This window comes from Rhinolophus sinicus, chromosome 18 (assembly GCF_057876585.1).
Source record: "Rhinolophus sinicus isolate RSI-liver-muscle chromosome 18, RSI-T2T, whole genome shotgun sequence".
Lineage (NCBI taxonomy): Eukaryota > Metazoa > Chordata > Mammalia > Chiroptera > Rhinolophidae > Rhinolophus > Rhinolophus sinicus.
The window spans coordinates 12772180-12797566 of NC_142518.1; the positions used below are offsets into that span (position 1 = coordinate 12772180).

At 42.9% G+C, this 25387-nt stretch overlaps 1 protein-coding gene across 7 annotated transcripts in view; it reads right to left on the reverse strand.

Moving 5' to 3' along the window:
- The window catches only part of SH3KBP1 (SH3 domain containing kinase binding protein 1), a 321649-nt gene that overhangs the window by 54754 nt on the left and 241508 nt on the right, over nucleotides 1-25387 (reverse strand). For all 7 annotated transcript variants that reach the window (XM_019755429.3, XM_074323349.2, XM_019755427.3 and 4 more), the window contains 2 exons: nucleotides 13471-13578; nucleotides 2466-2517 (listed from right to left, as the gene is read on the reverse strand). In XM_019755429.3, the coding sequence (XP_019610988.3) occupies nucleotides 2466-2517; nucleotides 13471-13578 (160 nt within the window). The remainder of the gene's footprint in view (nucleotides 1-2465; nucleotides 2518-13470; nucleotides 13579-25387) is intronic.

Below are 25387 nucleotides of genomic sequence, written 5' to 3' on the forward strand. Positions count from 1 at the left end.
CATTAAGGGGTGAGGTCTATGTCCCCTGCCTGGAATATGGGTGGTCTTGTGACGTTTCAACCAGTGACTGAGGCCATACCATATAATTTCCAAGGTTCTGTCCTAAAAGGCCATGGAGCTTATGCGTTATTTGCTAGAATCCTGAACCTCCACGGAGGAAGTGAAGTACCCTGAGGCTACCACCCTGAGTGTGGTCACTCTGGCCTATAGCCCCAGCTGAGCCCAGCCTTCCAGCTACCCCTGCCAAGAGGAGCCAGATAGGAGCGTGAAGCAGTCATCTTTGAAGTAAATTCTCCAGCCTCAGCTGGTCCAGCATTTCCAGCTGAGGTCCCACACATCATGGAGCAGAGGGACAAGACACTCTGGCCGTGCCCTGCTCAAATTCCTGACCCCAGAATTCATAGGCATCAAATTATTCTTTTATGCCACCAAATTTGGGGTGGTTTATTATGCAGCAATAGTAACCAGACCATATTTCTTAAGTGGAGGGATGTTCAGAGAAGATATGGTGGTTCTCCCTAAGTCCTTTCAATTGGCATCTGAATCCCTCAAGTACCACACTTTCCCAAATGTACCAATAGCGTTTCCTCTTTATCCGTGAAGACTGCAGCTGCTCCTTCCCCCGGGGTCTTCATTGGTGTCTGACTTCAGGCACTAAGAACACTTGGAAAATAGCTACTGCGTGAAACCAATCACAAGTACTCCTCTGATGTATGGACTTGGTTGAGTTCTTGAGAAGCTCCTTACATGACCACCCCTATGGATGGATGTTTGGTACTAAAATCTCAGTTACATAGGATCAGAAGCCAAAAGAACTTTTTAAAAAAATCCACTGAACACACATTTTACCTAAATCTCCTCAATGACTCACTACAAATTAAACAATATATCTGATTTCTGTCAATTCCATATCTGATTTTTTTTATCAAATAATCAAACACAAGGAAAGCTGATAATGGGGAAAATATGAATATCTGCTTCCCCGTCACAAAGCTGTTCCCAAGATCACTCAGCACGATAAACGAGCAGTAATAATAATCTAGGAAGATCAAATGCCATCTTGCTTTGCCCCACAGAGATCCAGCATAACCTTTGGGAAAACTGTTTTTGAAAGGATAGGAATTTGCCTACCATGCTATAATCTAGTCTCCTTAAAATAATGAAGTCCAATATCACTCCTAGGAGGAATTAACAATTCTACTACCATGAAGAATCAGATCCTAGTTACATTCTAGGCTACCTGAGCCTTGGACCACTCCACTCATCAACTTGGTTTCTCATCTGTCACCAAGGCCTCTAGGGAAGAGGGTCTTCAGAGAAAAGCAAATCAATAGCGTGCTTTCATTCTGACACAATAAAATATTTATCCCACCAGAACCACTAGGTGGCAAAATTAAACTGCTCAATGCAAACGAGGATGGGGGCAGAGCAGAGATGTAATTAACATCCCATTTCAGGGCTTAATTTCTGTAATTCTCAACTATGCTGAAGGGAATGGGAATGGAATTTGAAGTCAAGCTGATTTTCCCCTTAACTTAGTGGGCCAATACAACTTTAAAAAAAATCATTCCCAATAAATCTGAATAACCAATCTGGAAATTTATTCATACTTTAAATGTTACATAAATATAAATTATAAGTGTGTAGAACTAAGAATACCCCTACTCGTCTTCTGTTTTAGTTGTTAATTTTTTTAATGCCTCGTAACAAGTTATTCATGGTGGGATTTCTCCCCATAATCAGTTTTTAACAATTACAGAGGAGTTCTATTGGGAAAATGAATTATCTTTACGTATGAAACTCCAGTATGCAATGAGTTATCAAATGTCCAACATCAAGTCTTCCTATATTATTCAACCTTAACGTCTGAACTACACAGAAAAAGTGAATTAGACTCTTTTTATGATTAAAAAAGAATCACGAGGAAAAGTACATATTGCTAGAAAAACATTTTTTGGTTGGGGGTAAGTGGAGTAAGTACAAATTTTGGTTAACCACACAGGACAGACATTGAAAATTCAGTACCACCATACATGAATGGTGACGCTATGACCTGTGGGAAGCGATTCTCCCCAAACTGACCCTGGATTGGGCAGGCATAGGCGACGGAGGACAATTAGGTTCTTCTCTCCTCAAAAGCAGTTTATAAAAAAAAATAAATAAAAGCAAAGCAGGTAAAATTGGTTTATTCCAATGCCAAGTCTTTCTGGTCATTCTCTTGGGGAGGCTAGATTTTTTTTTTTTTTTTTTTTTTTTTGCTGTATCAGGGATTCATTTTAATGACATGCTGATTTTTAAAGAAAAACAGCAGTTACTTAAAACCTGCTTGTTGAAACCAAATTATGACTTCTCAATTTGGCAATCTGTGGCAATTGAATCTAAGAACCTTGAGTTCTACCAAGGACACTATAAATAAACGCAGAGAAAGATGCACATCGTGTTGATGGAACTGAAAGGTACATTACCTGCCCCTTGCTTGATGACAGGAGCGGACGGAGGAGGTGGCTTCTTGGGTCTCTGAAAAATTAATCAAAATGATACCACATGAGACTGTTGGCAAGCCTGCCCTCTCACATAAGGACCATACACAGTGTTTTCTAGATGTAGTTTGGACAGTCCAGAGAAGCTCTCCAAAAAAATTGAGCAATTCTCTCTCCAGGGATGTCAGGTTTTGGCACCTTTGAACAAACACTAAAATAAACTCCGTCTGCAAAACAAAACTGATGGACAAACGAAATACCATTTCCCCCTTTCTAAATTTGTAACAGCCTTCTGGAAAAGCTCAGCTCAGCAAAAATGGCCTGAAACCAGCAAGTACAATGGTACTCCTACACCGAAACCGCATTTGCAATTAAGATTTAATCTGCTGAATAACCAAGCGATTCAGAAAGAGTCACTGGGGTGGCTTTAAATCAGATCTGCTCTGGATGTGGGACCTTCAACAAAATGCAGGCTCAGGGGCTGCTGCAACTGGGTAGGGTTCTAAGCCTTCTGACCCTTCCCCTCCCCAGGCTGGCAGGCCATCTGCGAGCCTTCCCACCCCACTCCCCCCAGACCACTGTACCGTGGAAACTGGAATGGAGCTTCTTTGCCTCTCAGCTGCTATACATCTTACTCTCACATCCTATCACTCTATAGGTGACCGAGGCAGGAATGTAATCAATGGCATTCATCCTTGAACCGGTTCTAGGTTACCTCCTTGCTCACCAAGATTGACTGTAGGAGGCAGATGGTCAGGCTGGACTGGGCAAGCGATTCAGGGGCCAAGAATCCAGCCAGGGCACAATTGTTGGACATCATTCTTAGACAGGAGAGAAGGGGGCCAAAGGCAGGAAAAGAACCATCTCAGTGTCAAAATCATTAAGGAAAGATGGAAACGGGGAGCATTCGAGCATGGGATCTATGTCGCTGCTGACACTTCTGCAGATGCTCTCTGGGCATCACATACTTGTGATTTTCAAAAAGCTCACAGACTTTCTTCTGCACTCTGCAAATGCCCCTGCCCATCCTCAATCGGACCCACCAGTTCCTGATGCCATAACAGGGCACTGGGAGAAATGGGTTTAAGGAAAACCTAGAGAATATGAATCCCACAAGGAACATTCTCAGGGGGCATCACAGCACGCAGGCTCTGGATTCAATGATACTTCAGTTCTGCTCTTTACTAGCTGGGTAATTTGGCCAAGATACCCCCAAGTAAGTAGTTAGCATGGTGGGCAAGAGGTGGGGCTTCAGAATCTCACTGTCACTACAAATCCTGGCTCTTTCTATTATTAGTAGGGACACTGCGCAAGTGACCTCACCTAGCTGAAACTTCTCATCTGTAAAATGCCGACATTAGCTCCCTCTGAGGAAGAGGCAGTTTCATAAGCAGAGGGAGTCGGTAAGCATTGCCTTGTTTAATCCTTGTGACAACTCTGTAAGTAGTGATAGTATTATGTCCATTTTGCAGGTGAAATAATTGAAGCTTAGAGAGATGAAGTCATTCCCCAAGTGACCAACCAGACTATCAAATGGAGCAGGGCGCTGGGAGGCCAGCCTAGGGCTGTCTGACACACAGGGTGCTCTTAACCACCGTCAAGGGTCCATCCTGCCAGAGGACATCGACAAAACAAACTGTCATGTGGCCATACACCACACACTTTACAAAAGCACAGGGAACTTTGTATGTGAAAGTTGAAAACATAAAAAAACCAGAAACAGGTATCAAATTGCAGCTAAAGTATGAGCTTAACTATGTTAAAATATGTACAGAAAGAGAAAAAAACTGGAAAGCAAGAAATTTATAGGGGTGATCGCTAGGATTATGGGTTCATACGTGTGTGTTTCCTTGTTAATATTTTTCTGTCTTGTCTATATGTGTACAAACTTCATTACAAAAACAGAAAGCTGCTCAGGGGCCACCTCTGCTTGCACACAGGCCCTACCCCAATGGCTCTGTTTCCAACTCAGATCTTACCCTACTCTTTCCCCTTTGGCCAGCCCCTTCTAGATCTGCATCCCAGACTCCTTCCTTTTGCTTCCTCCCTTGTCTGTCTTTAGACTGAGGACAGATGTGTGTTTACCTAATGAAGTTATCAGCGAAACTCTGCCAATTAACCTTCCTTTACCTCAGGATCTGAGTAATTTCTTAGTCACGAAACTGCCAACACCCTGTGGCCTAATTCTTCCCAGCCAAGGCCCAACCATGCCTACCCCGCAGACGTCTTCCTCACTCTCTGCTGATTTGAACGTTTGCATACCCAATTTCACATGAGTCTCCTCTTGCCAAGGCTGTTCTCTCAACAACCTTGCCTCAAACCACAGGGCCCCAAATAAAAAGAGACAATTACAAGTCATCATATTTTCCAAGATTACTATGAAAAAACAACCCCCCCCCCAAACCCTGAGTGTTATGTCAGGTTTGGTACGTAGTATTTCCCATGAAACAGTATTTCACTGTAGACACGTGAAATATGACAAGGCAGAGCAGAGGCACACCGAGAGAGATGACAGGAAGCGTTGGGCTAATGTGTCAAAGTGTGGTCATGTAAAGTGTGTGCATGAGTATGGCAGCGGAAGGAGGCAGAGGTGTGAGGGTTTGTTTGAAACCTGGCAGTTGAGGAGGTAGGTGGGGCAGTTGTGAAAGGAAGGAACAGTTTGTGAGCTGTCTGTCTTGCATCTGCCACATTGATCAACGTTGGCCAGGTGCCTGATTTGCTTCTTAGCAGCGTAGGTTCAGGTTCCTTTTTTTTTTCCTTGACTAACTTCACTCTGATTATGTCAAACTTAGCCTTCCTGCCTCCTTAGATGAAAGATGATGCCACATTTTCAAATAAGATGTCTTTTAAGGTAATTCTACACAAAAATCAAGGCCAGGGGTATGTAGCTCTAGAGCCCATCCCCCACCCCCCAGAAAAGATTAATAAAGAATTGTATACGAGCCTACAATGATTTTTTTTCTTTTAATGCAATGGAAAGACAGGGCAGTGAAAGGCAGACTGGGTAAGTGTGTAGCAACATGTGACAGTCAAAAATTCTTCACAGGAGTTCACAACTCTCAAATAAAAAGACGTATGCACCTTACTTAGTTGATTTCTCCCAAAATGTACAGTTGTGACTAGATAAAGGACATGGGACTGCGGGGAACTCCAGGTTAAGCCATTAAGTCAACATTTTCTCTGTGGAGTTTACCAGCATTAACTCATTCCTATAGGTGTGTGGACGGAAACATCCTTTCAACTCAGGCCAGTATTTTAAGTCATGAATTTTTACAGGCACTTGTTCTATTTATTCTCCTTATCCCTCCCTCTTCGGTGAAAGTAAAACACTGCAGCTCCAAACCCAGGTGGCTTTAGCCTGCTCAGCTGGCAGGTAGACGCTAAAATCAGAGGACCTTAGAGCTATGCTGACCCCTACAGGGGCTGCGTCAACAGCTAGGTGGTAGCCAAAGTGGGCCCGGAAGTCACTTTCTCAAAGTCCAGACTGTGGCAATTCAGTAAAAAAGCAGCCAACATGAAAATATTCATAACGGAATCGATGAGCCAACATTTTCTGATTGCTGGGAGAGCAGAACACCTTCCATGGTCTTCACACATGCAGGGCATATAGGCGTGTGGGCGTGTGCAGGCACATCTGCCTGTGTTTAGAGTTGTTGGCTTGGACAGAGAAACAAACATCATCCTCCAAAAGATACAATAACTAGATTTGATTTCTTACCATTTCTACCAGGAAGGAAAGAGACCTGAAAGTTGTGGCGTGAAGACAGCAAGCGGCAAGGCAAGTTTTGCTTCCTGGTGAGGGTTTCCGGAATTGACTCTGCCCTTTGTTTGGCAAGTGTGGCCAATCCCGAGTGAGAGAGCATGTCGTCTGGCTCAAATGTCCTCCCTGGCAGGGATTTTGATTCACCACTTGGCCTCCTGAGCCAGTCTGCCTTCAAGCTCTGGCCCGAGACGTGTGGTTTGGTGCAAATAACCAGAGGAGTGGACCCCTGATGGCTTAGTGCCCTTTAGGGGGGCTTTATTAGAGGAATATGGAAAGGTTCTGGAAGCCAATTTTACCTTCGTTTTGGGCCTTGGGAAGCCCTCCTCTAGGCATTTGGCTAAGTTCTCTGGAGGTGTCTGTGTGTGAGGCTGGAGAGGGAGGCCAAAATGGACAGTTCCTGACCAGGACACCCTTCATGCCTCTAGAAACACATGAGGCCTCCACTCTGCCCTTTTCTCCACTGCCCCTGGTGGATTGGCCACACCTTTGAGGTGTGCGGCTGGGGCTATACGCAGCTGGTTACAGGGTCTGTAACTGCCCCTCTGCACCCTACCGAGTCCCCAGCACAGGAGATTCCAGGAGTCACCACAGAACCTGCTCTTGGCAGGTTCTCTCTCTTGTCTCCTCTCCTTAGCCTCTGGCCTGCTGGCCTATATCCATGGTCTTCCTCTTGGCTGGGCCCATCATGGCTGCCAGCCTAGGGGGTAGTCACCCAGGCTCTGGTATTCAGCTTCTCCCTCAGATGCTTTCTCAGTTCAACCTTTGGATCACCCCTTTGCTCCATCCACCCCACCCTGAAAATGAGGCCTCGACTCCACACCCCGACCTCATGTCTGGATGGAAAGACCTGGGCCTCCACTTTGGGAAGAGAAATCTGACAAGGAACCTGGCTTTTCCCTGCTCTTCCCTCTACTCTTCCTTCTCTTTCATACTAGTACAGGAGAGAGCAGAAAGTAGAAGAGGGACAGAGGGAAGGGAAGGTACAGCTTGTCACCAAATAACCAAAGGACAAAGGATTCCTAAGTGCCAACTGTGTACCATGCATGCTGCTATATACTGAACGCTTGTCCGCTGAATGGGCCCAAAATTCATCTGCTGAAACCTAACCCGCAATATGATATATTTGGAGTTGGGGCCTTCGGAGGGCGATTAGGTCATTCAGGTGGAGTCTTCACGAATGGGATTGGTGCTCTTATAAAAGGACCCCAGAGAGCTCCCTCAACTCTTCCACGGTGTACGGACATGGTGAGAGGATGGCTGTCTATGAACCAGAAAGTGGGTCCTCACCAGATGCCAAATGTGCTGGCACCTTGGTCTTGGACTTCGTAGCTTGCAGACTGTGAGAAGTATATTTCTGTTCTTTATAAGCCACCCAGTATATGGTATTCTGTTATAGCAGCTTGAATGGACACATGCTATTAGGCCCCATGAAGAGAAGCTCAGGGCACGGGCTCTGCCTTTAAGAAGATTACAGTTCAGATGGAGCGATGAGACAGAATTACTTCAGGCAAGAGTATAGTGAATGAGGTCCTGCTCGACTGGAAGAGTACAGGCTGTAAGTACCAACAGTGGAGAGACAAGGAGCTCCATCGAGGCCGTTCAGCAAAGCTCAGTTAGGGCTCCGTCATTAGGCCGTACACTTGGGAAACATTTAATGCTTTGACAATCCCCATCTCTGCACATGAAACTACTGAGAAAACTAAATGTACAGACAAATCATATCATAGGAATTATTTTTCACAATGCTGCTTACTAGAAGCACATGTTTGGTTTATTTGGGGGAAAACTGGAAATGGGAATGATTTATTGGGCATCTTTAGAAATTCGGAAGAACAGTGGTTCTCAAAAGGCTGAAGGACATGACTAGGAACAAAAAACTTTAACTGAGAACAGTTTCATAAACTGGGTTGTCAGCTGGTGGGGGCTAAGGCAAGAGGCCTCCTAACAACTTTGAAAAGAGAGTGTAGTCACAGTTAAACCAGAAAAATTCACCTACGGAGGATTAGCCATTGGAATCAAGGAAGAGATTTCCTTTCCTGTAAAAATTGGAACATGCAAAACTTCCACTGAGTGATCTAGAATGATGTTGAGAGTTGCAATTAAGTAGAATGATCTTAAGATTGGTAGTCAATTATAATCGAGAACATGGGACACTACTTGATTGTATCACAATGTGCCTGGAGACTGATACTGAACAGGAAGGGTCTGGTCAGCCATGAAAACAGAAAAATGGAGAGCTGCTGCAGCCAATGGTGCAGCGCTCTTGCAAGCATCATCTAGGCTTGGCTGAATTCAACATATAGTTTCCTTGGCAAACCTTTCCTTCTGGTGCTTGATGGGGCCTGAAGCTATACCTGCGAGGCCTTTCATGACGACAACTACTTCCTCTTGTTTCCATTCCTTGCTCTCCCAGAAAGTACCAAATAAATGTGCGTTCCTATAGAATCTGGCTTCTAAGGAATCAGGCCCACAGGGAACAAATGCCCAGGGCAGGCTGACCCATGCGTTCCAGACAGGCTGACATTTCATTTCTTGTTGCAATTTGTAAGCTGGTAACCTGCTGCCAGTCAAGTGTCTGTGAATTGGCAAAGGTGAGCCTGCATCACAGTCATGGGCGTCTTTAGAAATCTTTGAAGGTGGGTTTTTGTGTCCCTGGAGCTAAGAGGCAGACCCTCCACTGTGGAGTGTTCACTAAGGAAGCACCCATGGGAACTTTAGCAACACCAAAGTTAGTGAGAAGACCCAACCTCAGAAGAGCCCTCCAAATCAATTCATGTTAGAACTGTAACATCTTCCGGTGATTTGAACAGTTTCTCTTAAGAGGACTGGAGCCTGAGACTTTCTTAAAACACTATTTTTCAGAAGCATTATCTTTCTGAAAACCTATTCTAATTTTTTTAATGACAGTGAAAAGCCATTTCTGCTGTTCTTGAGCGTCCACATTTCCGTTTTCCTTCAGTAATAATGGCAGAGCATGTGCACTGCTTCATTAGCGCTCTCAGAATCTTTAATCGTTCCAGTCTGATACTCAATTTTACCATCCAGGCTCAAAATAAACAGATAGCCATTGAATTTAGGTTCTCTGGTAAATAGCTTACATAATCACTCTAAAATATGCAGCGAGAGATCAACTGCGTGCTCTCTGGAAATATGTTGAGGAAAAGCCCCAACGCGTTTTTCACCCTGGTGAGAGAGAATCCACTGAGCGCTCTCTCAAAGGAAGACTGCCAGGGATTCCAAAAGGCCCTGTGGTAAGTGCCTGAATCCACGCCCTGGAAGAAAATACGCCAGCCTCGGGGGAATGCTTCAGTGATGACTACTGATTCAAGAGGTCCGCTCTTGAATACATGCTGTTGGCTGCTGGCTCCCCCCAATCATCACAGATCGTCTTCTTTTCTGGGTGAACGACTACAACCCCAGCCACTGTCAAGACGAGATGACATCTGCTGAAACTGGTGGCAGAATCATGTTTCGGACTCTGTCATTCACATAGTGGCTTTGTGTTAATGATTCTAACCATCTTTACACAGTCAGCCCAGCAAACGACAGCGCCATCTCCAATCACGGTGCCACCAACTCACCGATACTCTGGGGGCAGCAATAAAGGCTGGTAGAACAACAAATGCAAAGCTGGTTGGCTGGTTTTATAGGCCAGAAAGGACGAAAAAGGATGTAATACTTTGAATTTTTAAAAGCTAAATGTCACATTATACAACCACTTCTCAGCTGTAGGTATTACTTTGTCTGACAGATATGGCTATTGTTTCTCTAAAATTGAGTTTTCTGCTTCTTAAGGACAAGGTTAAAAGACCTATCAAGAGATGTTGGCTGCTTGTCTCAGGTTGGAGACATGCCCATGGGGCCCCAAAAAGCGTGCATGCCTCAATGAACAAGCCAAGATGAGTCCACTCATCACTGACAACTTCACTCTTTCAGTGGAACTCTTCCCTTAATATCTTACGTAACAAAGCAGAGCTTCTAGAAAAGTATGCCATAGAGCCTCTCTCACCCAGTGAATTTATTGCCCCGCTAAAATGTGACTGGGGACTGGAAGGCAGGGTGCCACCGTGTAGACAACTGCAGGCTTTGCCCTTTTGTTAAAAGAACGATGCAGACTTTACCTTAGCCTCCAAAATCATATTATAGTACCTCAGTCAGAATCAAGAAGGTGGCAGCTGTCTAGTAGGACAACATGCTTGTTGATTCCTTGGCCACAGGGAGAAGAGTCACCATGGTCTTGGCATCCAAATGCTTTAGGACGAGACACCCTTTTACCAGACTCACAAAGATTGGTGAGAAGAGTGAAACAGGCAGTCTGGTTGGCCCCCTCACCTCCACTCTGGGAGAGGCCCGCCCTCATTGTCCTTTTGGTAAGGTCTGGCAGGTCTCTACAGCCCTGAACAGCAGCCCTGCTGCCCAACTCTAAGTGCACAAAGGCAACAACCAGGGACACTCTTCACTTCCATCAACCAGCACGATGGCTAGCCCAGAGAAGGGACCTAGTAAATACAGAGTGAATGAATGAACACAGAACATAATTGTCAGACAGAAAATCCTGAAAAAAAATATGAGAAATAACATGAAGATTATGCCATTCTGTGTTCATTTATCTGTACAAATATATTTTATAAAGTGCTAGATTTCTTTCTTTTTTTTTTTTTTTTGAGATGTATATATATTTTTTTATTAGTTTCAGGTGCACAAGACAAAGCAAAACTTAGACGTTTATCATTTATATCCCTCACACTGTGTGAACCCCCCTCCCCCCATCCACTATCCCTCTGTATGTTCCCCAAATTAATTTTCAAACCCCCATGACCATCTTGTGGTTACTGACTATTTTTCAAAACCTCTCACCTTCCCCTTATCCCCACCCCCCCGCCCCTCTAGCAACCCTCTGTTTTTCCTCCATGTTTCCAAAACTGTCTCTGATTAGTTCATTCACTTATTCTTTTCTTTAGATTCCACATATAAGTGAGATCATATGGTATTTGTCTTTCTCTTTCTGACTTATTTCAGTTAACATAATGTTCTCTAGGTCCATCCATGTTGTTGCAAATGGTAAGATTTCTTTCTTCTTTATGGCTGCGTAATACTCCACTGTATAAATGTACCACAGTTTCTTAATCCAGTCATCTACTGATGGGCATTTCGGTTTTAAAGGCTATCCATCAAAGTTCTTAGATTCATTTGGATTCCCATGGGAGCTCACCAAGACACCAAGGTAACTCTGTGTTGACTTGACTAGCTGAAGCCAAACGAACCAGAGTCAGATTTCTATCATTACTGCACAGTTTTAGCTGGAGCCTTCCCACACTTGTAGTAATAGTAATTACAAAGACTGGGATAGTTAATATGTATGGGATGCTGACCAAGAACCAGGTGCTATACTAAGGAATTCATATGCATCACCTCCATTAAGGTAGGTCCGATTATCCTCACAGTTTCACAGGTGAGAATATGAGGCTTAGAGACATTCAGTGAGTTGGCTTTGAACTGAACAAGTAAGTGACAGGGCCAGGCTTTAAGCCCAGGTCTATCGGATGCCACAGCCTAGGGTCTCAACCACTACACTCTCTAAATGTTTGCAAAACTCCATTCCTGTGTCATATTGTTTCAAAATATTTACTATCAAGTTGTTACTAAGTGTTAGCATCTGTTTTTGTCAGGGATGGATTCTGTCAACTGATAACCCACCCCGGCGATCGATCATCATCAGTGAAGACGGCTCAAATGATTTTACTTGGTGGAAGATGTATTTATCGCATGGTGAGCTCTTCTCTGTACTGTGAATTTATTCCCCTCCTAAAATATGGTTGGGAACTGGAAAGTGGGGTTTTCATCACTAAGACAGACACCTGCTTCTATACCAGCACTTCCCACAGTGTAATATGCAAACCGATCACCTGAGGATCTTGTTAAAATGCAGGTCCTGATGTACCAGGTCTACGGTGAGGCCAGAGCATTTCTAACAAGCTCCAGGTGCTGCTGATAAAGTGTAGTCCATGGACCAAAAATAAGTATCAAGGGTCTAGAAAACACTAAGAAGCAGAACCCAGATTCTCGACCCCAAACTTGATTCTAAGAGAGAATAAACCGGTGTGGAACAGAACATCCTTCAGCTAAAGAATACAAGAAAGCAAGTTATCAAAAAGCCTGAAAGGTGTGGTTCTAGGCTTCAAACCGATCAAATCAGCTACAGGGCATAATCTCGGTGGGCACTGACACCATCCAGCTTCTTAAACAATTATGTGCATTCATCTAAGTGACACATATGCCACCAAGTTGTTTAGTGTCCTTGGCAACCAATCCTCCAGTATTGTAGCTATGTTTCCTGAACCTCAGCTCCCTGAGAATGGTGACGAGTGAAGGCCAGGTTCATGGTCCAGTAACAGAGCCCATGTGGGCATGAAGAGAGCCCAGGCTGGGAAAGGTAGGCAGAAGTCATGTGAAAGTCTCTGCAAAGAGTCGTTAGGTGCAGAACAGGATGGATAAGACCAAATCGCTGCCTCTTTATAATGTAAAGTGCTTCTAACTTTTCAACATTTCTTGTTACATTACTGGCAGAAAAACAATACACCTGGAGTGAGGGAAACGGATGGATTGGCTCATTTAAACAAGGGCATCTTAAAATGGGTTTCCACAAAGAAAGAGAAAGCCCAGATCAGAGGTGTGTATCTGTACATACGTGGATGTGTGTATGTATATACCCATATATGTACGTACACACACACACACAGTGTAAGGAGATTAGCAGGCCTCCCTCTGTTTCCTCAGCTTCACAATGTGCTGTTCAGCCACTTCCACAATCTTGGCCACTTCCCCACCCCCAAGGATGTGCTGCTACACAGGATGAAGGCAGTCTGCTTAGCAAATGGAGCGGCCAAGGGTTGTTGCCATTTATTTGGGCAATTAAACGGGCAGGTACTGCACCAAGTGCTTCACACACATTATCTTGTTTATTCAGGCAACAACCCTACAAGAAGGCTCACTGTTGCCAGCTGACAGATGAGGAAACTGAGGTGTGTGGAAGTTCACGAACTTATTCATAGTCACACACTGGGGTCTAAGGCAGCGGAGGGCTTGGAACCCGGGTCCATCAAACTAAAATGCTAGCGCTCTTCCACGTCACACCAAATTCCCCCCACCTCACATCCCAAGCCCCATGAGGGAAGCCACAGTCCTGACAGCATGTGCAGCACTGAGATGAAAGCCATGAAGACTTACATTCCCCTCCTTTTCAAAGTCCGGTGGAAGTAACTTCACGAAGTTATCAGGGAACACTCCTCGTCTGCCGTTGAGCTCTCCTTCCCACCAGCCTACGTCGATGCAGTCCTAGGAAACAGGAGAGCAGACAGTGAGAAATGGGGCCAGCGCCGTCCAGAGAGGTCTGGCATCCCTTTGAGCGACAACGGAGGCCCTTTCCTTGAGGCTGCTATCAATGTGACAATGGTTACTAAGACGAAGTCTGCACAAACCCCAAAGTCAGATGGGAGAACAAAAGCTTAAGTGTGCTGGACTGCTGGCTGGGACTCAAAACCCACTGCTGCTGTTAGATGCCCTGCCTGAATCAAAAAGATCTTTCTTTTTCTTTAAAGATGGGAAGATTTGTATTTTCTTCATTTTAATTTTACTGACATAAAATTATTTCATTAACTGCAAATGTGGTTTAGAAAATATCACGTGCACAAATGTCCTCTTTGATAGTCAGTCAAAAATGTCTGTCGAAAAGCTTGAGGAAATTAAAAAGGGCTTTGCGACAGTCAGCCAAGCATAAGAAAAATCACACTTTCTGTAGGCTCATTAATACACAGCTCTCCTTCACCTTCTCCTTTCGATGTGGATGGGACACAGTTGTCATCATGAAAAGCCCCTCCCCCACCTTACAGAACTCAATGTTTGCTTCCTAAATGAATGAATGAATCTATTCTTCCAGATCAAACCTGCTTCCCTTTGAATAGTCCCTATTCTGTTCATTCACTCCTCAAACATTTCCTGAGTGCCTACTCTGTGCCAGGTGCTAGGGAGAGAGCTAGAGCTGGCCTTTGCCAAACTTCCATCCTGAACTTAATAGCTTCATGGTTCTCTTTATGCCACAAAACCACTTCTACTTTTCCCCATAGCCAATTGGTTGAAAGTCTGATTTGTTCTAGTTTTATAACCTATCGCATTTGTCCTCTGGGTCCAATTCCACTTTGACCACCCCAATCCAAGGCTCAGCCGGCCTGCTGTAAACCTCCTCCCTTGGGCATTTCTTCCTGCTCAGTGTATGTACAATATACACATCACTGTTAAGTATACCTTCTTGAGTAAAAACCTGATCCTCAGACTGTTATCAACAACTTCCAGCTAAAGCCCCAGATGAACAAAGGTTTTCCAAAAAAAATGCTACAAACACAGAGGACTTTTAGTTACATCTGAATCAGGAAATGCTCAAGAAAGTGAGGAGATCATGCTCAGGGCCCATGGAAAGACCTACTCAGGGTCCTGCACAGAAGCATGGGTTGGGAAGGGGCCCGGAGGGCTCAAGCAGCAGCTGTGCAGCTGGCCCAGGGCCTGGCTGTAGGCCCCAGAGGGCCATGGCTTATATAACTCACTGTGCCTTGCGAGATCATACATCCCAGCCATGTGAGGAACACATCTGACTTTTCAACGTTATACTCCCAGCCCATTGCACAATGCCCAATAAATAGTTGTGGGCTCAATGAAGATTCTTTCTAACCCTGAGTTCTGTGATCTCCTGCAGTGTAATACTTGGACTGCTACAGGACTAGATTGCCCCTACCTACCTTAACTCGTGATGATTCTACGTAAACATAAGGCCCACCTCAAGTGAGAAGTGATCACCACATCCCCTGCCCTAGTGGTATGTTACAGGATACACTTACCCTTCAAGAAGAAATTGTGGGTTTTAGAAATGGGTCCTTAATCACAGACTGTAAATTCTAGTCCCAACCAATACCACAAAACAAAGACATCTGAAGCAATCAACTGCAAATTTACCCAGAATCACACAAGGTTCAAAAGACTTCCAACATGAGAGAATGCTTATCTTTATTGGAAAATGACAATGAGAAGTCCAGGTAAGTATTCTGGTCCTGATCCTGTCACAGCCCCTAAACAATCTACCCGCAGCCCCCAAAGAAGGGATTCACTGACAGGGGTGGTGGTGGTGGGAGGCTTCTGAGGGCCTTCCAATCCTGAGATGTTACGTCATCAATGATACCAGAAAAACTTATGAAGGACGTAGGGGGTGGAATTTATTTACTCCTAATCCTTAGAAATTAAGTCTTTTCCATCTAGAAGGCTCTGTTTCTGCGGAAATGCCTTAGAATGCCACTTTCTTCCTCCTCTTTTTCTGGACAGGTCTTTCTCATTTTCAAAGCCCAACTTGATACTCACCTTTAGGAAGGTGACAATGACAAATGCTTTATCTTTTCTCTAACACTCACAACTGTGTTAATTTGCACTTCACAATATTGAATTCAACCAACACCTATTGAATGCAAAATATATTTAAGTTCCTTCTGTAGGCACTGCACATTAAGCAGGCAGAGAACATGACCCATAACCCCAGGGGATTTAGAGACTTATATGAAACACAGACACACAATATCATACAAGGTCCTTCCTAGTAACAGGTACCAACCAAGAGCTCTGGTACCAAAGAGGAGAGAATCATTAATAGCTTTTCAAATAATCTTTTCATGTGTGAAGGTTTGCTTATGTGAGGACTGGACTTCCCTCCATATTCAATTTAGATCACCTGATATGGAATTATGTCCATAAAAGGCACTCAAATATTGTTTAGTGCTACGCTTCTTTTAAAAGGCTTTCTTTCAAACTTTCTAAATGGTGCAAATTCATGTTTTGCCTTAGCCTTATGCAAACAGTAACCCAAGAAACACAATAATGAAGACTTTTGCTTCATATGTGAGAAAACAATAATGAAAATTTTAATAAGCAAAAGCATATCCAGAATAACTTTAAAACGAATGCACATCTGCAAGGGAAAACAGTGCATATGACATTATATGTATTATATCTCCCATCGGTGGCGAATGGCTTGAATGGCTCATCTATACTTTGCTTCTTAAGGAAAACACTAACAGTTGCTAATTATTGCATAATTCAAGGTAAGAGAGGGTAAGCACGAAGGTAGAACACAATTTAATCGTTCTGATTCGTATTAGAACAAACACAAGGCTCATGAATGAGATAAGCACATTCAGAAAAGAAAATTGCCAGTGCGACTTAGAATACTAAGAGAAGTGAAAAAGGGAGCCTGCTGCAGGACAGAAAATAGCTGCAGGGTCAAGATGTCTGGAGTTGGATAGAGATTTACGCAGAACTGAGGCATTTTTTTCCCTATCAATAGAAGCTAATTTAAGAAAAACAGGAACAATTTTGACAGCAAAATGAGAAGTGAAAATAAGTCCTCTTCAAGCAACCAGACAAAAGACCTAGCTTTTTGATGGCAGATGAAGAGAACTGTTTGTATGAGGGCTGTGATTCCAGAAGTGTAAAAGAGCAACAAATTCAATTTATTTACTAAGGACCTAAAACACACAGGATAGGAAAGAGATTCAGGGGTAAAAAGAAAATCATTGTGTCCTCATGGGGCTCCCAAGCTCAGAGCCTAGTGGGAGAGGTAGATGCAGTGAATCGATATGGTGCAGAAACACTGGCAAGAGTGCTGGGCCAGATTTAAAAATAAGTGGGACTGAGAGAAGCCAGGCATCCTAGAAGGAGAGAATGAGGGCAAGAACCAAGGCAATGAGAAAGGTCAAGGGCAAGATCACCCAGCAGGAAGATAGAGAGTGGGAAGCTGGGGTCACAGAAAAGAGTATTCAGAATTGGTGCTTAGAGTGAAGGCAATGCTTGCTCCCAGGAGGTCCCCAGCAACATCTACTGAACAGTGAGATGAGGCAAAATGGCACCCATGAGTGATAGGGGCAAAATGTAGGGGCAGGTAGTCAATGACCTGTGAGACCAGAATGTTACCACAGCGGAAGTGGATGCCCACAAGAGGGCTGGCAGGAGGTGGGTGAAGTCAGGACAATGAGCAATAGCTGACCACTGAGGTGAGAGGCAGTGTGGCGAAAATACTGGTAGATTTTAGGGTGACCATATAATTTATTTCCAAACCTGGGACACTGTTGATTATACCAGAGTCACAGGCATAACCTAAGACAATGGTTACCTGAGTGATTTTGAGATTCCAATAAGGATGAGGAAAGGGCACTGGAGGCAGGTGAGGGAATGGTCTCTGAATGAGGTAGGAGTTTGCAGTGGAAAAGAGTAAAAGATCAGCATGAAAGCTTCCAAAACCATTAGACAGAAGCTCTAGGGACAAAAGCAGAGAAAAATAGATGTGGACCCTTATCACAAGTCAAGAATACGGAAGAATTATATTTCTGACAAAGAATGTTCACTCTCTACGATCAAGTCCTCAAAATGACCAAAATGGTTTCGCTATGCCTCATCACCAGTCTGATATTACAGTAAAATATGATGGTTTTCCTCATAAGATACAAATGATGTTTTTCCTTCGAACAAATGAGTAAGCAGAGCCCTAGACGTGCTGTACTCCAACTTCTAGCTCTGCACGAGCTTGGGTTATCCAAGATATCTCAGAGAGTGGGAAGAGAGCAAACCTGGGCCATCTGATACTTCCGTGGTTCACTACTGATAAAAACTCGGGGTCTCAGTTTCTAAATACACATGAAAATCTTTGCAAGATATGAAGAGTGACATTGGTGTCGTTATTGTCATTATTGTGATTCTATGGACGAGTCCCAGAGACCTGGAGGGATAATGTGGCTGAAAAATCTTCTTAATTAAGCTCACATGCATTTGTCATGTAAGTCAGCGCCTTCCTCGGGTTAAACCCTCTGGCGACAGTTCACACACTTGGAGGAGGGCTGAGGGGAGGGATGCCAAGGCCCCCAAGGGTATCTGAGAAGGCAGCCCTCACCCAGACCTCAATGCCATTGGTCTGCTCGATCTGCCTGAAGGGCCCTGGGGAACATGGCTGAAGTGCCACTCCACACAGCTATCTTATCAGGGACCAGCTAAGAGCTACTTCCTGACATATAATCTGTCAGCAGGAGTCACCAGGGAGTCCTGGTGTGTCTGCCTCTAGTCTATGCATTTCAAATCTTTAGAAAAGACAAACTTGCCACCTGGCTTACAAATTGGTTAAAAGAATGAGTCATAACTTCATCTTGGGCTCCATTTTGTCAAGAGTGCAAAAGAACGTATTAGAGCAGAGTTTCTTAAACCTGGCTGCACGTTTAGGATTGCTGTGGAATTTTTAAATATCCCAATGCCTGCGATATATACCCCATACCAACTAAATCAATTTATGGGGGGGAGGCGGGGCCCAGGAAGTCAGTGCTTTGTAAAGGCCCCTAAGTCTTTCCAATGTGCTGGTTGAAAATCAATGATTTAGACTAGCGCTTCTCAGACTTTAATGTGAACGCTATCCACTTGGGGATCTTGTGATAATGCCAATTCAAATTCAACAGGTCTGATACCCTACAAAATCTTTACAACATTATTGATTACGTTCCCCAAAATAATTTTCAAAACCCCGTGGCCATCTTGTGGTTACCGATTGTTTTCTAATCCCCTCTCCTTCCCCCTTATCCCCACCCCCCCACCCATCTTGCAACCCTCAGTTTTTCCTCTATGTCTCCAAAACTGTTTCTGATTAGTTCATTCACTTATTCTTTACTTTACATTCCGCATATAAGTGAGATCATATGGTATTTGTCTTTCTCTGTCTGACTTATTTCACTTAACATAATGTTCCCTAGGTCCATCCATGTTGTTGCAAATGGTAAGTATTGCTTTGTCTTGTGCACCTGAAACTAATGAAATTAAAATAAAAAAAAAGAAGAAATGCAATGGAAAAAGCAAAAGAAAAAAGAAACAATGAAAAAATATATTATATCCTGAATGCAATGCCTGGCACACAGTAAGTCTGCAATACACTAGTAGCTATTATTATCACTGCTAAAATAAGGGCATGTACAAGTGAGTTCTACCACGAGTGATGAGAGGAATATAGCAGCTAAGGCTTCCAGGAGGTATCTCAAAAAATTGGATGGGTGTTTTCACAGATATATAGGGTGAGGATTAGTGGAGAAGAGCCATGGCAAATTGCAAATACAGCTAGAATGCAGGGCGGGACTGTGTAAATGATGTTGAAAGGAACAATTGAAATTTTAAAGTAGCCAATCATGTTGAAACAACATATTCAAAGCTTTCAACAGTTCTTAGTGCATTTATAAAGAAATACCTATATATTTTGAGTGATTGTTCCTTCTCTTTAATAAACATCACTGTGTTAGGAAAAAAAATAATTCAACAGGTCTGGAGATTCAGCATTTCTAACAGGTTCCTAAGTGAAGTTAATGCTGCTGGTCCATAGACCACACGTGGAGTAGCATGGTTCTCGAAAATGTGAAGCTACTTGAAAACAAGGATCTTATCTTTATATCTTTGTATCCACCAAATACCTATCACAGTGCCTGGAAAATAGGGATTCTGAATAAATGTTGGCTGAATGGATGAATTGATGGATGGCCCAATCTTCCCCCAGACTATGAATCTACTACTTTCAATTTTCAAACATTAGGAGTGAGGTCAAGTTGAACAAGGAAGAGGCAGGCATAGATCAGCTACACGAAAAAGCGTCATCTATATGATGAGGCTTACCTGTTGGTCTGCACTGAATTCATTATTTGGTCATAATTGTGGCAACAACTTAAAAATACCTCCAAGAGGTAGACCACGTTTTCTCAGACATTATAGGTGCCCCACTTGAATTCGGACAGGAACATGTAGCTTAGAAATGGATATATGGAACGAAAAAATGAAAAGATGAAAACAGGTTCACTAGCTGGTCCAAAGGGAAAAGAAAAGCACTCTACCTGGTCACTTCTCCTGGTGCTCAGCTGTTCCTCCACTTCCTAGTACCAATTTCCCAGAAGTCATTCAGAGTGGCTGTTTTTCACGAACTTCTCTGATGACTGGGACATCATTCGAGGACAGAGTGAGTGGTGTATAATTTCGGTGTGGCTGTTAAGTGAGCCTCAGTGTGCCCTGGGGGGGCTGACACCCTCAGCATCCCACCAGCAGTACGGAAAGCACTGTTTAAGATTGACTAATGAATGCCTTCTGCACAGAGCTTCAGGGGGACCGTTGAGAGAACGCTCCATGGAAGCCGGAGCCCAGGAGCACTCAGCTCTGCCTCTGCTTGTTAACACCTCCCCAAGAGATGCAATTATTCTGCATGGCTGGGATTTCTGTTCAGAATTTCCAACATCCCCATAAGTCAGTTACTAAAGCAGGCTCATCAACACACGGTTTATGAGGTAACAGGGAAAGAAAAGAAAACTATGGTCTGTCTCAGTGTCAGAAGAAACGCCTGGCAGACCACAGTTAATGTGGAACCCAAGGAGACAGTCCCATGGACCCACCCACTCAAAAAAATGTCACACTCCAAATGTCAACATCCTGGGATCATGGAGGCTTAGGCGATCATTCATTGTTTTGTGATACTGGGAAGTTATGACCTCAAGGAGTTCATCTACTTATAAAAAATCCTGACTTTTTACTGGGAAATAATGGACAAGCTTTGCTATATTAGCTTTTGATTTTTTCATTTTACATATTGTATAACTGGTAACAAAATATTGGATAAGTAACACACAAAAAGAAGTAATCACGATTTCTTTTGATCATGCCAATATTAATTGAAACAGGTGTTGATGCCTCAAAATTATAGACAGTCCCTAACTCAACTATGATTCAACTTAATGATTTTTCTACTTTACAATGGTGCAAAAATAATAGGCATTCAGTAGAAACTGTACTTCAAATATTGAATTTTGACCTTTTCCCGGGCTAGCGATGCAGTATGATACTCTTCTTGTGCTTCTGGGCAGCGGCAGCGGCCGCGAGCTGGAGCTCCCAGTCAGTCACGCGATCACCAGGGTAAACAACGGATAGTCTACAGTGGATTCATTGTGTTAGATGACTTTGTGCAAACGTGGGCTCACGTAAGTGTTCTGAGCATGTTTAAGGTAGGCTGGGCTAAGCTGTGACGTTCCGTATGTTAGGTGTGTTAAATGCATTTTCAACTTCTGATATTTTCAACATACAATGGGTTTACCAGGATGCAACCCCATCCTAAGTCAAGGAACATCTGTACTCAGAAAGGCCCTCATGCCTTTTATAAGCTATCCATACTATATCTCGAATTTTCCTGCTACTTTATACATCTAGTAATTTGTGATTACATATTTTCAACAACTGTGCATGCTATATTGTTGAGAGACCAGATTTTGTTGTCTTCCTTGCAAGAGTATTGAGTTTTGTTATGGTCAGCAAGTTACTTGCAGATCAGCTTGACCAGTCAAATCTTGGTTTTAGGCTTTATTAGGGTAGGTCTAAGGTTGTACTCCTCCTATGGCTGCCCTTTCTGGGTTCTCAATTGGATGCCAGGTGTGTTCAGCAAGGTTTTTCTATTCTGCTTGGCCAGAACTCCAACATCTCCCATCCCTGCTGACCTCTGGGCTATCTGCTCAGCAAACAGCCCACCCCCACACTTATTTTCTGCCAGGCATGGTAGAGTCCTACCCTATTGATGTACAGCTTAGCATTTGGCCAAAGACTCAAAGGACTGCTACAAACAGACTTCTGGAGCTTTCTTTGTACAGCTTGCTCCTCTGCAGTTCCCTGCCCTGAAAGTTTCAGCCACCTCGGCAGCCCTGAATTACAATTTCTGTTTCTTCCATCCAATGGGTCTTCCATCTCTGTTTAGGGTCTACTGCCCTGTGCTGCAAATTAAACAGTGCCCCCAGGCAGAAAGCCAGGGCTGATGTGGGCCTCACTCTATGCTTCTCTTCTCTCAAGGACCACATCCCTGCGCTATGCCTAAAGACAACTGCTTCATGTATTTTGTCCAATTTTAAAGTTGTCCATGGCAGGAAGGTCAGTCTCACAACCTTTATTCCATCATGGATGCAACCACAAGGTATATTCTCACTTAAAAAGATTGTTCCTGTAATTAGAATGAATTTATTTTATTCTAGACATAATAGAACTTGAAGCTCTGTCTTTAAAAGTCTGAGCTATTTCAAGGTCTAATTCCCCAAAAAAATCCTAGAGAAAGAACTTCTGAAATGAAGATACATACAAGGGTTTTTAATTATCCTGGAGTTTCCTTTGCTAGTCATATACCGTTTTCTAACAAGGAAGGCAAACTATTCTCTAAGGAAAAGCAGAGTCATTGTTAAACATCTTTATATGAACAAGTTAAATACATACAGTAAGTTAGTACCACCCAATCTTTTTTAGATAATGGCTCACGTATAAAATAATATTTTGATGACATAGTGCTGGAGGCCAAACATTGTTGGAGGCTATCAGCCCAGAAGGGGGTTCCAACCACCTAAGGCCCTTTCCATCCACACTGGAGAGCTGAGGGGATAATTGTCCTACTCTCCTGTAATCCACTCATAGCGTACAATTTAGGAAACGCTACAGAAGTAACCTTTGAGTCCAAATGTCACTAACGTAAGAAATGAGAAAAAAGCTGAAACCAAATCTCAGGCCCCAGAGCTTCCACAGGTGGTTTGAGAAGCGGGAATGAGGAAGGCCCCAGGGGATTTTCACAGAAGACAATCCAGAGCAGAAGCCCCAAAGGCCGCAGTGTTCACAGCCTGTTTCCCTCTTAGGAAAAAGATGCTTCTATCTGGAGCCTCTTCAGAGAATAGCACCCAACAGGTACTGCCATACTGGCCCAAAGTCACCATTCATATTGGGCATCTCTTGGAGTTGTGGGACATGGCCATATAGTTTGTACATAAAAAATACAGAGGGCGCCCCCCAAAAATGTATACACATTTTAAGAAAGGAAAAAACTGTACTAAAATTGTAATACTCAAGATATACTGATAACAAAAGATGACTACAAGTCATGTGTATACATTTTTTTGGCACACTTGGTATACAAAAATTGTTTACTCACTAATTCTCATTTGCAGCTTAAATAATCTTAAATCTCAGGAAATGTTTATACTTTTAGCCTTTTTTCTAATAGCAGAATGAAGGACTTTCTACCCCCATAAATCCACTTCAAAACTCAGTGAGCATGAGAAAAGCTGTTTGCAGAGAGAGGGCCTTTCCTGTATATTTGTAATCTGGCTTAAGCATGATGACAGACAATAACACTTGAGGGCATGTGAACAAGTCACACACACAATGCAAATCATTAAGGTAACGTTTTTACATTTTTTGTCCATTTAAACATAATCAAGTATGCGAAGCTATGTAATAATATGTTTTCATAGAAACGTCTCATTTTCTACTTGTTAGGTCATTTACATTCAGACGACCACTTACATTTTAAAAGCTGTTTCTAACGGCACCTTCGGCTCATCCAGAGCACATGGCCAACAGCGTAGTTGACCTCCCAAGGATGTGCATTCTATAGCTGAGTTTTCATTTTTAGTTATGTTTAGAGAACTGTATCGATTCTGCATCTGAATACATGTTTTTACTTCCATTAGAAGGATAGTAGATGTAATAAAAAATCATTTTGCTTCATTGACAAAGACACTGACATTTATAAAGATTTATAATCTTTAATTATGTTTTAAAAGATTTTCTTAGCTCCTGCACCACTGCTAGTAGACTCACGGGGATGTAAGGGTGAGGGTGGGGGAGCATCTTCAATTCACAAATAAATGCTTGGAATGAATAAGGTGAAGGGCATGGCCATGATCATTATGAAGGTCAAGAACATCCAAGCCAGCTGTAGCAGCTATTGGTAAATTCCGAAATTCCTACCTTCTATCTCCACTCTTCACCAGATAAATCTACATTTAAGTGTTTCTATTAGGAAAACTTATTCCTTGTCATAAAACTTTGTCTGGAGTCTTTTTCTCTATACTCAGCAAATTTAGCTTCTAGGCCTGTGCAGTGAGTGAAAAATACAATTCCCAGGTCAGACCCTGACTGGTCGAGTGTGGCTACATTTGTTTGCCACCTTAGGGGAGAAGGGGCACAGGGCATGGGGTAGGGAGGGCAGGAAAAGGCTCTGATATGGGAGATTCATGGTCTGGTATTATACAGGGCATTCCTAGGAAGACTCAGAACAAAACCAAGGTCCTTGAAATTCGTACAATTACATGTAAGGCACTTATTTACTAAACACTGGGGATCAGATGGCCTTGTAAGAAAAATAGACCAACCAACAACAGTCTATTAACAGTATCTTTGCAGAGTAAAAGTTTTTAATTTGGCAAAAGTCCAATTCAGCAGTGTTTTCTTTCATGGATTGTACTTTTGGTGTCATGTCTAACAACTCTTTTTTCCTATGTGTTCACAAATAACTTTTTATGTTTTACAGATAGATCGACGGTCTATTTTCAGTTAATTCTTGCATAATGTGTTAGGTTTAGATTAGGGTTCATTTTTGTTTGCCTGTGGATGTTCAATTGCACCAACACCATTTCTTGAAAAGGCAATCCTTTCTTAAATTTTCTTTGTCCCTTCGTTGATAATTAATTGGCTGTATTTTTATGGATCTGTTTCTAGACATTCTATTTCAGGGGCCAGCAAACTACAGCCCCTGGGCCAAATTTGGCCTGCTATCTATTTCTGTAGAGGCCACAAGCTGAGAATAGTTTTTTACATTTTTAAATGGTTTTACAAAATAAAAAGAATAATATCTCAAGGAATGTGAAAATTATAGGAAATTCAAATTTGAGTGTCTATAAATAAAGTTTAACTGGAACTCAGCCACACCCATTCATTTACAGCTATGACTGCTATCCAATAGTTGCGACAGACTGTATGACCCATAAAACCTAAAATATTTACTCTGGCCCTTTTCAGACAAAAGTTACCAAGCCTTGGTCTAGAATGTGAGGATCTTTATGTACATCCATGCATAACTTCAGGGACTCTCTGAATGCCACTTATAAAAAAAAAACCTGTAAGGACAGAAGCTTTAAATAGAAACTCTGAAAGCCCTGAGGAAGGCAGGAAAGGAATGCATTTAATAGCCAGCTACCCTTTCCAACTAGGACTAAAATATAAAAGCCTTACGTAAAATTATTCTTAA